The 14178-nt window shown below is 43.4% G+C and overlaps 1 protein-coding gene across 3 annotated transcripts in view; it reads right to left on the bottom strand.

Moving 5' to 3' along the window:
* The window catches only part of SLC23A2 (solute carrier family 23 member 2), a 121145-nt gene that overhangs the window by 9294 nt on the left and 97673 nt on the right, over positions 1-14178 (bottom strand). For all 3 annotated transcript variants that reach the window (XM_090286075.1, XM_090286077.1, XM_090286076.1), the window contains 4 exons: positions 9351-9471; positions 8688-8844; positions 5323-5470; positions 3806-3911 (listed from right to left, as the gene is read on the bottom strand). In XM_090286075.1, coding sequence (XP_090142201.1) covers positions 3806-3911; positions 5323-5470; positions 8688-8844; positions 9351-9471 — 532 coding nt within the window. The remainder of the gene's footprint in view (positions 1-3805; positions 3912-5322; positions 5471-8687; positions 8845-9350; positions 9472-14178) is intronic.

The raw sequence follows: 14178 nt of genomic DNA, 5'->3' as shown, positions 1-14178 counted from the left end.
CACCAAGGAGATGCTACAGCCAGAAACATGGGTTTTACTCTCTGGAAATAAACTGAAAGAGCTAAATATTGAGGAATGGGATGAAGAAATAAAACACAGTCACTGCAGCCGATCTGCTACATTATTAAAATCAAGTTGGCTGAGCATGAGGAAATGATTCTATTGTTGTTCTAATGAGCCTGGGTACTTAAATTTTTGAACTTTCCAGTCCTGCGTCAATGCCTGGATATACATCTGAACATACACCAGACCTCCAGATAACCTTCTGATTATCCCCTGAAGGACTCCTGTACTCAGACCACCTGATATCCATTATCCTGACCATTGGGTGTAACTATACTTCCTGGCACCTATCTTTCTGACCTCCTGACATCTGACTGAAAACCATCCTGGACAAATTCTAAGGCTAATAATGCAGGACTGATAATTCTCAAGACTGTACTCTTTACTGTAAGAATGCTTAACTTTTCTTTCTTCTTCAGAATGCATCTGGGTTTTTGCTTAGCTGTATTCCCAATTTGCAAACTCTAGCACCCCTGAATAAATCTTTATCATTTATTTCTAGCCAAAGCCTCCGGACTCTTTCTGAGTTCCCTTGACAATATCATATGAAGATGATATCTATAGCTCACTGTGTACCCATCACACACTGGACTCTGCTAAGTACTTCGTGTCATTATTAATTCTGACGCCTTGCATGCTATCTTGTTGACAAGGGCACGGAGACTCCGAGAGATGATGTCATATTGGGAGAAAGTGATGGCGCCAGGGCTGGAACCCAAAGCAGCCACCTCCCCTATGCCTGCCCCTCTCTGTGGGGCCGACGTTGGTACACACGCAGCAGAGTCCCGCGCATGCAACCCGACCCCTTAGAACTTCAGAACACAACGGGGGTAAGCAGCCTCAACTCCTGAGCAAGCAGATTAGAATCTCCATGGACACTGAATGCTACAACTGGATAGACTAGCAAATATTAGAGTTGCCAGGAAATGGAGGCAGATTCTTTGGAAGAGCCATAGATGACCCTCTTTCCATAAGCCCTGGAATTCTGATACACTGGCCCAGACCAGAGCCATCAGATAGAACTTTGTACCGATGGAAACATTCTGTATCTGTGCTGTCTGTCCTAGGCAGCCACTAGTCCCAAGTGACTGAGCTCCTGAAATGTGGACAGTGGGACTGAGGAACTCCCTTTTTTTTTTTTTTTAAACTAATTTAAACTTTAATAGCCACATGTGGCTACTGACTATCACACTGGACAGTACAGATCTAGCTCTAGATTTGTCGGATTTCAGAGCTCAGTTCTATTCAGGAAAGTGACTTGTCCCACACCCTTCAGCTGGACAAGAGGCAGAACACAGCCCAGAACTCAGGCCTCCTTCTGGACAGGATCTCCCACCAGTCGCATGGCCTGGGCCACAGAGAAATTCCTGCTGCAAGTCCCACTCCCCCACCCAAGGTAGCTGTGTAGATGGCTGGATTACACCATCTACACAAGGCAATGAAATCTGATTAGAGGGATGACAATGCCTCTGAATGGATGCAGCCTTTGCCTGGGGAAAGTGACCGAAAGGGATTCAGAAGGAAAATCAATTTAGGTCATTGAAAAGTGCTGGAGGTTGTCTTTCAGAGTAAGCTGGCACCATTCAAACTTTAATAAAGATAATTATTCCCCAGAGCACCTCAGTCCTGTCATAGAAGGGAACCTCGATGAGCAGCACCATTTACTCCCCACAGTGACCCTGCTCCTGGCATGCCTCCAAGGGGTACAGAAAGGGAGCTGCTTATTAAACTGTCTTCCCCTAAGAGTCCCTCCACCTACAATTTTACGTTGATGTTATTTCAGATGAGTTATATGTCTACAGGTTCATGCAGCACACTAGTTACAGAGCGAGCGGCTTATGTCCCATTCTGCGTCCATGTGAGACACTCTGCGTGCTCAGCATCTGCTTCTCACCACGGGCAGCACTAGGACCCAGGGCGGCGCTGGAGGAGGTGCCCGTCAGGCAGCCTCACATGCCCTGCGCCAGGAGTGGCAGGCAGCAGGTGGAGCCATCTGCACACCCAAGGCTGAGCTCTGTGCTGGCACCACTGACTTACAGGAAAACCAACTTTAGGAATGCACTGTGTGTGCCCTGCTCCCTCTCACCTGGATTTACAGCCAAGATTAACCAAATTTAGTATTTGGTTTCTTGTTATCTGGCTATAGAATCTCAAAGAGCTGGGGGGATGGTTTCTAACTTCACAGAGGTGAAACAGTTCTAGAAGGCTCCAGCGTACCCTAAGGTCTCAGGACACAGGGCTCAGATGAGGGGAACCTGTAACCCATGCAGGCTGTCCAGGGCTGTGAACTCATTCTAATAGTCTCCAGCTGCACAACGTACAAGGGCCAGGGGCAAGCTGCGTTACTGAAACCCTGGCAAAGAGCACGCTTTGGCCCTAGACCAGTGATTATCAAATGGTGTGCTGCAAGAATTTTTAAAACGTGCAACATCTGATTACATTTAGATTGTCAAATTAAAAAAATGGCAACCAATACAACAATAGCTGTCTGGTGTGAATGAATTAAAATTATACCTATTTTTTTTGTCAGATCAGCAATAATATATATCTTTTTTGGCGTGTTGCAAATTTTAGTAATGAGTTTATGTGTGCCATGAGATGAAGAAGGTTGAAAATCGCTGCCCTAAACGACTGGGATATAAAGTTTATTTGTTAGTAATAAATTTGAAAGGCCTAGAAGCCAGCACCTTCTTACAGGAGCTGAACTGTGGGGTGGGGCAGCCCTGGGGTCACATGTCTGTGTTCGAAGCTGGCGGGGAGCGGAGGTAACAGGACACAGGCCCTGTTCAACCTGAGTGGCTTGCATGGCTTATCTAAGCCATTCACTCACAAGGGCTCTGCTGCTGCAGTTTGAAAACCATGTTAATTCTTTACTGGAAGATCCTTTTTTCTTTTTTTCTGAAACAAGTGGTATCATCTCTCATCTAGAACCAATGCCATCTCCTAACTGGTCTTCCTCCCCCACGTGCCAGGGTCTACTCTCATTATAGCAGCCAAAGTCATCCTTAAAACTAAAACTACAACAAAACCAGATCAAAAAGTCTCTTCCTGTGGCAGCCCCCTCCACTCAGTCTCTGGCTGCCTGCAGGGCCTGTGACCTGGTCCTCAGTTGCCTAGGACTTCATCTGCTCTTACCTGCCCCCCACCGGCCTCCTTGCTGATCTACAACATGCCGGCCAGCTCCCACGACAGAGCTTTGCACTAGCAGACCCCCGGCCTGAATGCACAGCTCCCTCCCCTCCCTTGCCTGTGTCAGACCTTGGCTCCAGGCCGTCTTCTCAGTGAGGCTTAGCCCGAGCACCCCATTTAACACTCGCCCGCACCCTCATCCCCGCAACCCTGCCCCACGTTTCTGTCAGGTTGGGAATGCTTACTGCTCATTATTTGTTTTCCCTTGCTAGGATGTAAACTCCACAACAATGGGGATATTTTTCTTCTTTATGCACTGATGTATCTATCCCAAGTGACTGAAATGGCACGCTGGCACACGGTCGGGGTGTCTAACAAAATTTTCTAGAATGCAGGAAGGAAAGCTAGCACCTGAGTGCCTGCCTCCCTAGACCCCCCCCAAGGGAGCAGAGACCTCCCACCAGCACTCCAGACACCTAATGACCAAAAAAAGATGAGGGAGAAGATGATCTCAAAATTGAAGGCCTTCCTTGTGAACTCAGGTGGTCAGACCAACTAATGAAATGGATCAACGCTTAGTGGCCCAACCATTTAATTAGAAAAATGTTTGTACCTTAGTAATTCCCAAAACTCCAATGTTGGGACTGGATGAAGTAGAGCCATTCCCAGTACCAAATATGCCATCAAGAACACAGGAGAGACCCTCCACGAAAATCCCCCTAAAATGTAAAGGAATGGGGCAAAAAGAACATTCATTCAATGGGGGAACACTCTGAAATATGCTCTATTCTGATCTGAAAAAAAAAAAAAATGAAATATGCTCTAAATGGCTGTGACGCAAAGGCCTGGTCCACAGACCTGCAGCCTCCACATGCCCTGGGAGGAAGAGCAGTGCAGAGTCTCAGGCCTCACTCCAGACCTCCATGCTCATTCAGCTTTGAAAAGCACCTCTGTGAATCATACATTAGACACAGTTGTTTAAATAGTATTCCAAATTAAAGGAGTTTAGCCAGAAAAAGAATCAATTATTGGGATCTAAGACAAACATGAACCGTCTACTGATCTGATTTCTTTGCTATTAATATATAGTTTCATCAGGAAGGACATGCTTTGTAATTCTATAAACACTGACACTTTTTAAAAAGAATCAACATACAAGTAATTTAATCACGTGCAACAGCTCAACTGGTAAAAGTTGACTGTAAACCCTAACAGAACCAATGCAAGAAATGCTAAGAAACCAGCCCACTGGATCTCATCACATGCAATTCCTTTTGGAGGGGCAGCAGCTGGGTGAGAACAAGGTGGTGGGGTGATCTGGGCAATTTTATCTTTTCTGCAGACTCCATCGGATCCAGTTCACTCCTGGCATCCAGAAACTAAAGACCAGGTGTGCTGAGAACCTAAGCACCACAGTTCAAAACCTCTAGATTCTACAGACTTCATTTATTCCTGCTTTTATCTATCTATTTATATAAACTGTAATTGTGAATAGATGACGCACCATGTACCCCTTAGAAGAGTTGGGGAAACAAGAATAAAGGGGATGGCCCTAACTGGTGTGGCTCGGTTGGTAGGGCGTCATCCTGCATGGCGAAGGATCACCGATTATATCCCCAGTTAGAACACATGCCTGGGTTGCGGGTTTGATCCCTGGTCGAAGCATGTGCAGCAAGATGCAACCAACCGATGTTGCTCTCTCACATTGACGTTTCCTTCCTTCTCTTAATCCCTCCCTTCCCTTCTCTCTAAAAATAAATAAAATCTTAAAAAGAAAAAAAATAAATAAATAAAGGGGACCTATATCCATGACCCCAAACCAAGCAAAGAACAACGGCAATGTCTGGCATGTATTTTGGTGAGTTTAAGGTCTAGAGTGGCTTCAGAGAATGTCTTATGCGATTGTCACCATGAGAAAGAAAGGGTAAGAATTCTGCTTGGTCTTTAAAATGAGCAAAATGGGCAAAATGAGGGCACTGACTTGTCCAGAGACAAATAGCCAATGTAGAGCTCTGATGCCTGGCTGCTCCATGCCAAAACTCTTGATTTCTTCTCTAAGATTATACAAACCAAAGAGCAAAGTAATGAGGCGCTGGGCCCGATCAAAAACTCGTTTTCTCAGGAACGTACCTGTTTATTGCATGGATGGGAGGCGGTGGTGCACAAGACAGCCTTGCACAGGCATAGTAGTCCCCAATAGACTCGATAATACTGGCGACAACAGCACTGAGCATGCCAATGACACCAGCTGCGGAGATGGTGGGCAGTCCCCACTGAACTACGGAAGGAAGACAAAAATCCTCACTTTCTTAGAGGGGCAGGCAAAAGTTGTCAGATACCAAGTCATTCAGAACGTCTGCGGATTCTACAAGATCAACTCAGATTTTGAAGCTCATGGATACTTTATTTTAAACCTTCATCACCAACGGCTCGATGCCTGGGAATAGTTCCTGAGTCAGATAAAAATGGCCATAACCAGGATTGGTCTGTTCTATGTCCTATTTTAAAAGTAATTGTATGGCAGAAAGAGTCCAGTTCTTCTCTTCCTGCTTCAAAGCTGATGTCTAAATTATAATTTAAACAGTCTGCTGTGTTGGGATAGAAATTTGTATGAGGATTTTTAATCTTGCTGTGCAGAGTGTGGTACAAACTGTTGGTGCCCTTGTTCTGGGGTGGTATTAAATAAAAAAGCAGTGAAAAATCACCAGCTAAATTTAAATCCCAACAATAAAGCACGGCACAAGGTATAAATAACCCTTCTCTACTGTTTTAGGAGCACTTTTATATTTTTTATTTAGTGAACCATATAATGGAAAATTAAGCATCTCCTTTAAGAAAGCAAAGTCCCCAAGCAGCTTCATTATTAGTATCTGTATTGAGTTAATTCTTCATTAGATGTATTTTTAAAGAAAAAAAAAATCTCTTTCGGACTTTCAAAGCCATAGATCCTATTTAATAAAAATAGCATGAGGAACATTCACTGTTAGAGTGAATAGACTTCTTTGATAAGGCACCTAGACCTTCTTCCCCTGAACCATTAGTTTTAAAAAGCACAGTGGAAAAAGAAAGACGGACAGATAAAATGGTCTCCTGTGTGGAGGCCATCAAGGGAGTTCAGGAACAGACACTGAATGATCTAGAAACATGTCATGGTTAGACATCTAAGGAAGGCAGCCCAAAGTGGGTCACAATGAGTGCAAGCTAGGAAGTCAGGAAAAGAACAGTCCCTGTCCAGGGAGGCTCTGGAGAGTGGGAGAGATGAGTGGATAGGGCGCTCTGCGTGGGCAGCAGCCTGAGCATCAGCAGAAGGGCAGAACCAGGTGCACAGGAACTGGCTGGTGCTCAGCAGAGGGCGCATGTGGCGTGGGGCAGGCAGGTTTCAGAAGGGTTCCACGTGCCACCTAGAGGCGCTTGGCCCCTGTCTCATAGGTAAAAGGGAGCAACCCCAGGTTTGGGAAGAAAAAGGTGACACACAAAGTAAGCTGAGCAGAACACTTGCATGCCTGCAGGGTGTGTGAGAGCACAACTGCTCCCACCTGGGGCTACTTTACCCCATGGGAGCACAGAGGGCGCAGAGGCCCATGGTCAAGAGGGTCAAGATGCGCATCCACGGACAACGGCTCAGCCAGCTGTGTCCCCCAGCAACGGGCTTGGTCACCATCTCATCTCCGAGTGGGTTTGGAATATTTTTCTAATGCAGATGATTTATCTAGCAACATTTTGCATTTTCTAAATATTATTTTATATGGTGATCTTGTTGCTGATGTCGTGTTGTGACTTCATTCTAGTGTCTTGATTAGGGCAGGGATTCTTATGTTAATTTGCCATTTACTAATATTCAGAAATTATCTTTTACTTTCCTAATCTCTTTACTCTTACTGTTTTCTATTATTCCCCCCTTGTGCCTGAAGTCCTTAATTTTGACTTATAAAATCTTTATTCCATCTACCTCAAAATTTAAATTTATAATCTTCTAAATTTTGGACCCCATTTACTTCAGATTATCTGTACATTCAAAACCTGGCTGGCTCCCGTGTTCCCTGTTCACTGTTATTTCATCTCTCCTCTTCACTAGAACCGTTAATTTCTGCTGTCACTCTACAGCAGTGTCTCAGTCTCAGCACTGTTGACATTTTGGGCCCCAAATCTGTATTTTAACAACCAATCCAGGTAGCTCTTGGCATGCTAAAGGCAGAGACATATTTGAAAACCAATCCCCAAATTAAGCCAAACTACCGGAGTACTTAAGACTACATCCTCCTGTCTTTCTGGGGCAGCTTTTCCCAGGGGCACTTTGGCAACAGAGCAGCCCATGCAGTGAAGGGCCGTCGGGAGCGGGAGCCGGCCGGCGCTGTCGCTCAGCACGCGCACAGCTGCTTCTCACGGGCAGCCCTCTGCGTTTCCGTGTGTGCTCATCTGCAGGGCCGCCCAGCATGTGCCGCAAGGGCCTCCTGACTGCCTCAACAATTGACTTTTAATCTCATTTGATCTTTGATTATATGTATATTTATGAACTAAGCATTTAAAAAAAAAAAAAAAGAATACATACAGTACATACTTAGACCACATGACCTGATGAGAGTGTTTTTCAGAAGACTATACTTTTTAAAGTGTTTGTAAATGTGTCCAGAACAGAAGGGACAACTGCCAATGTCATCATCATTTAACACACTTACAACAGTTGTCTCTGACCCGATCTTAATATTCTTGGCTTTTCCTGCTTTCTTTCCTTGTCATTATAAAATGTGAAGGTGTGACCACTAAACAGCCTGACTAAGCTGGGGCTTCAGTTCTAATAAAAATCCCAAATGCCAGAACAGAGTCCTCACAGCAGAACCAGCGAACATCGATAACCACTGGGTTCACAGAGTCACTTTTGGGGAGGAGTCTAGAAGGTGGTAAATGTGAATCCAAGTAATACCTCAGCTGGGGACTGCCCTCCTCCCCACCCCCGACCTTACCAAGAGTTATCCAACACTTAAATCTTAAGATCCATCTTCCACCCATTTGTGAGTATCAGTTTACTTCTGGTAGCTATGACCAAATTTAAAAAGAAATTATAGCTCCCCATTAAAAGATTATACAAATTCCATTATGCTTGAGCAGTTTGCTTGCTAATCTCCAGGTCCCTCCCACTCAAGTCACAGGCCTGGGCCTTGTGTAGCTCTATACTTGTGTTTCTAAGCAGCTGCCCTTAAATCCTGGCCATCAGACCTCAAAACCCACAAGAGGCCTCTTGTCCAAGATTTCACCCCAGTGGAACCAAAAGAACCAACCAGTTAATTGAGAAGGGAGCCGGTTAGTCTCTGTGTGTTAACTCTGGCTCTGCAGCAATAGGGCCTCCCTTCTTTGGGGGTCAAATCCTCTAATGACCAGAATGGTAAGACCTGCAAGGGCAAAGAAGGCTTCTCCTGCTGCAGAGCCTTCTGCCAACTTGCAGCTCCTCTAAGTTGCCCTCGTGAGCTCCTGCCTGCTCTGGCCACCAGAATACTTACATGGGTACGGGACCTTGAACCATGGGGCCACCAGAAGCACACCCTGCCTGGCATCTGTCCGAGCGTAGAAGCCATACTTGGTGCTGTCAGGAGGGAAGACATCTGTCACTGTGAAGATGAAGCAGAGCAGCCAGGACACGAGGATGGCCAGGATGATCTGAAGTGGACAAAAAATAAAAATAAAAAAGGGCCTCTGTTAGACTACAGAGGTGGTGGTTTTTGATAAAACACATGCCTTCCTACAGTCTGAGCATCACACCCCAGAGCCCACCACTGTCAGTACTGCACTCAAAAACCTTGTAACAGATCTGCTGAAAACCAATTCCTTGAATGGCATCACATTTAGAGACAGCAGTTTTATGCAGGTAAAGTTCCTTTAACCCTAAGCCTGGCTAGTAAAACACAGATAATGGACAATGTGCCTGTAGAGCTCCCCCGGTCCCAGGATCAGTCAACGTCCTCCTAAAGGATTTCAGAATCAGAAGCTTATACCACTTTAATTTGAAATCCATGACAATTTGGGTGGTCATTAGTACCCCAATGTCACCACACGGACATGGCCCCCAAGACAGACCTGCTTAAAACCCTCCTTTCACATAAACATGTTATATAATGAACCAAACAAAGGGAATATTGTCAGGAGAAAGAAATGTAACTACTTACAGGGAACATTTTGAAAAGCTGTAACTTGTATGCAGTCCATCCTTTCTTGGATTTGTAAATTGGGAGAGGAAATTTAACATTTCTGGCATATTGAGAAAACAGTAATACTAGGAAAATTGTCCTGAGGAGAGAAAAAAAATAAACTAGTTTAAAAGCTGTATGTCTGCAATTTAAAATATTACTTAAAGCTTTAATGGCAAAGTGGTCACACATGGCCAACTCATTTCTCTAGAAAGCTGCTAGTCCTCTTACCTATTATTTAGGAAATCATATCTTTTGTAAATGCCATTTTTGGAAAAAATATTAGAACCCTTTTTCTTAGCATTTCTTGATGCAGAAATGAAAGTTACCACATAAATGTTTTGACTAAATTTCACTTAATAGAATAAGACATCCCAAAGGGTACACACACTGATGGAAAAAGCTTATGCTCTGTAAGAGAATTGGACAGGCTGCCAGATACAACATAGAACAGTGTAGTTACAGCAAATTAACTAAAAGCAAGCAACTACCACACAAGTGTGCACATACACACACGCACACAAATGCATGCAAACGCTAAAGACAGGATCCAAAATGTTCACAGGAATTGGCCTCAGGTAGCAATATAATATGCAATCTTTTTCTTCTTTTCTGTATTTTCCGATTTACTTATAAAGAGCATTAATTACTTTTAAAAAGCAAAAAGCTTCACTATTTAAAAAAGCTATATACAGTAGAGTTCAATATCGACAATGAATTCCTGAGGTTTGTGGGTCAGACATTATGTGCAGGTCATCCCACCCATCACCTCAGCCTTTGCAGTGGCTTCTATGATCATCCACGTTAGAGACAAAGCACATGTAGCTACAGTTCACGGGGTGGGTGGGCCAGGGGGCCAGCCCTACAGCCTGGACTCGGAACCACTTTGCGACCTGGGTCCTAAGGGCTGGAATGCCTGGGGCTGGCTCAGAAGCCCCTTTACACTGACCCCAAACTCCAGACCCAGCTGCACTAAGGGCTACAGGGGGCAGGGATGTCAGGCAACTTCCCTGCAGCAGGACCTGACAGTCCTCACTAGTCCAGGGCCCGAGTGTGGCAGGGGTGCAACCATCGCTAAAACAATAAAGGCGAACAAAGATGTGTTTCATCACCCATCGGGACTCGCTCTTTCGCTTACAGCCCAAGGTAGGTTGGCAGAAGAGTGGGTTCTCCGTCAAAGCTAAGCCTAATTGTTCCCAGGCACAGTTCCGCTGCTGAGACGGAATTATCAGCTCCACTGACGGCCGTTCAAGTGCGGCTTCACTGTCACATTCCTAATGAAGTGCAGACTGCGGCCACCTGGAGAACAGGCCTGTGCTGCTCCACTGTCTCCCCACCTCTTGGGCGCTTCGCTGGCCTAGTGATGGGGGTCTCTGCCCTACCACAAGGTCACCAGGCCAGTACCAATTCAAGGTTGAAAACATGCATAGTGCTTAAGTCATTCCAATTTCCCTGAGGTGGTGAAGTTAACAATGACAACAAAAACAGTATAACAGTGAGACACTAAAACTGGTTTAAACTTAGACCAACGTGAAATTTTCATGTTTAAAAAAAATGCTATTGATTTATTTCAAAGTGAACATCTCTGAGATCCAAAAAGGCCCCAAGTCTTTTATTATTATCATTATCTCAGATGATAGCCCACCTGACAATTATACTTGCATTGTGTTGTTCACTTTTCAAAGCACGTTTGAAAAAGGATTAGGGATCCACACAGAACTCAGGGAAGGACACCCAGATCTCAAGCCCAAAGCTGGCAGCACAAATTAAGCGAGTGGACTGGGCAGATTAGTACCCCGCTTTCTTTCCACTCTACAATCCATCTGCCTCTAATTTATGTTCATCCTCAGATATACCTGTGGGACAGGAAGGGCAGGCAGTCCCACAGCAGAGGCAGGACATAGGGACGTGCCCACATCCGCACACCTTGGCTGAGCAGAAAAGAGACAAGGATCTGAGCCCAAGATCCTCAAGCCAGGGTCCCGTCCACCACAGCTAGCTTTTTCCTCTTCATGTTTACATATTGCTTGCTTGTTGACCTTTCTTTTACCTTCCAAATACTAGTCAAGAAATACATACTAAAATGCAGGAAACTTATAAGAGGAAGAGAAGCAAAAAGAAAGACAAAATCCTTAAGATCACGAATCATCCCACCACTGGTGACAAACATGTAGCATTCTGGTCTGTTATTCTGAAGTTTCCACTCCCGGAATGTTTATGTTATCCTGGGGTTAAAGGGAGACAGGATTGCCTGTTGTCATCCCTGCCCTCAGAGCACAGACAGGTCATCATCTGACCCAAAGTGCAATCATATTTCACATGTCGCTTCCCAACCAGCTTGTAGCCCTATTAATGCCGTGACCTTGACGGATGGAGATCTGTAGATGTAGCACTTCTGGTCTAACAATTCCCATCCGGTGTGACATTGGGAGTAACAGAAACTGTGATAGACAGCCTGACCCTGGCACCTGCCTGAGTATCTCCTGATGACAAGTTCCTAGGGATAGAATGGATCTGTCAAACAGTACATGACTTATTTAAAGCTTTTGAAAAAAACTGCCAAATATGCAGAGAAAGGTTGGGTAAATTTACAGTACTACCCAGGGACCAAGAACATTCATTTGCTACTGTCTGTAACACAGGGTCTTATCATTCCTTTAAATCTCTGCCTATTTCATCAATTTAAAAAACCTTATTGTCATTTAATATTCATTCTTTACATATGAATGACTTAGTTAAGAATACTTGCAAGAATATTTTAAACAACATTCATGAATATCAAGTAGGGAATGGTTTAATAAATTATAAACTATTTCATACTATTTAATATTGTGTGGTTTTACAAGGATTGAAATAGATCTAAACACACTGTCTTGGAAAGGTGAGTGAGCCCAACAATAAATGTTGGAGTAAAAATCAAATTATAAAATAATATAACAATAAAGCTATATATATACATGTTTGTATTTATGCATAAACAAAAATATGAAAGAATATTAAATTTTTACTAATCATGAGATTTTTTTTTTTGATGATGGGGATTAGTTTACCATGGATTTCCCTGTTTAATTACTGTTAAACTTCAAATAGCTAGAATTTAAATGTTTTCAGGGATATAGATAAAATGAGATTTCTCTTGAGTATTTGGGGGTTGTACAGGAGGGCTTATTACACTATTCTCTCTACCTTTGCACAGGTTTGAAATTATCCCTAAGAATAGCAAACAAAAAGTTTTCTCAGGAAAAAGAGTTCCCATCAAGGACCTAAGCATGGTGTTAAGAATGTCGCCACATTTACCCTCCCCTAAGAATGTGTCTCTCAATGCCACTTCTACTGGAGTGACTTAGGGAGCCATGTTGTACAACCTGATCAACCACACTACCTCTGCCCCTCAGGCCCCTGCTAAGGGACTCTCTGGGAATATGTACTTTGATAACTGGATAGGGAGGGTAACCTTTCTAAAACATAAATTGGCTATTTGTATTTCCTTTTATTGTTAAGTGGCTGCTCATATATCCTTTATCCATTACTCCACTGGGGATCTCTAATTAATGAAATACTATGAATAGGAGACATTAGACTTTCTCATAGAATTAGTTATAAATATTTTCCCAGATTTATAATTTAGTTTCAGTGATTGTTTGACATGAGTTTAGTGCTTCAAAAGTAAAATCTATCAAGCTTTCTCTTTTCAATATCTGCTTTAAGATCTTCCCGTCTTTTTTTTAATCTTCATGTGAGAATATGTATACTAATTTTTAGAGAGAGGGGAAGGGCGTGCACACCTTATGCACCCTGACTGGGGATCAAACCAGCGACCTAAGTACAAGGGAGGAACCCCTCAAATACCAGAATTATCTTCTGGAGGGTGGGCCCCTTGTAGTACAGGCTTCCCCCACTAGGTGAGCATTCTAGGAACCCACTGGTACCAGTGTACCAGCTGGTGTTGTTGTGAGAGGCTGAAATCAGCTTCAGCGAATTTTTTTTGAAGACTCTTTCAATGTGTTTTCCTATTTCATGATGGGTGATTTATGAGTGCATCTGCTCACACTGCGCTGAGTGTTCAGCAGTTTTTGGCCAAAAACAACAGGATCCCTGTGCCCCACCCTCCCTATTCACCTGATCTCGCCCCAAGCAACTTTTTGTTGTTTCCCAGGATAAAGAAGTCCTCAAAGGGAGATGTTTCGCTGATGTGAAACAAAAGGGAGATGTTTCGCTGATGTGAAACAAAAAAACAGCAGAAGTCCTAAAGGCATAAAACTCAATGAATTCAAAAACTGTTTTGAGCAGTGGAAAAAAAAATCTCAATAGGTGTATTGCATCAAATGGAGAATACTCTGAAGGTGATTAAAGTTTAAACATGTAAGAATAAATACACTACTTTTAATAAATAAATGTTGTTTTTCGGGGGGGGGGGGGTCTCCCCCATATGTGTCCTGACTCAGGATTGAACCTGCAACCTTTTTGGTGTAAGGGATGAAGTTCCAATCATCTGAGATGCCCAGCCAGGCTAAGATCTTCCCTGTCTTATGATTAAATGCTTATGTAGGCTTTCTCCTAATACTTTTTGTAATTTTATTTTCTATATTTAAGTCAATTTAACTGAAATATAATTTGATATAAATTAGGAATCTAACTCTTTTCCAAATAATTATCTAATTTTTCCTATACAATTCTTCCATTTCCCACTGATTTCAAATACGACTGCATCATATGCTAAATATGAGTTTTTTTCTTGGTGCTATTTCTATCCATCCTGTTCTGCTCTACCAATAGCATGCTATTGCTAGTAAGCTCTGGAATGTGT

The sequence above is a fragment of the Furipterus horrens genome, unplaced genomic scaffold (genome assembly GCF_987537825.1).
Source record: "Furipterus horrens unplaced genomic scaffold, mFurHor1.1.pri manual_scaffold_8, whole genome shotgun sequence".
Classification (NCBI taxonomy): Eukaryota; Metazoa; Chordata; class Mammalia; order Chiroptera; family Furipteridae; genus Furipterus; species Furipterus horrens.
The sequence above is the reverse complement of the archived record's forward strand: the minus strand, read 5'-3'. Positions and strand labels throughout refer to the sequence as shown.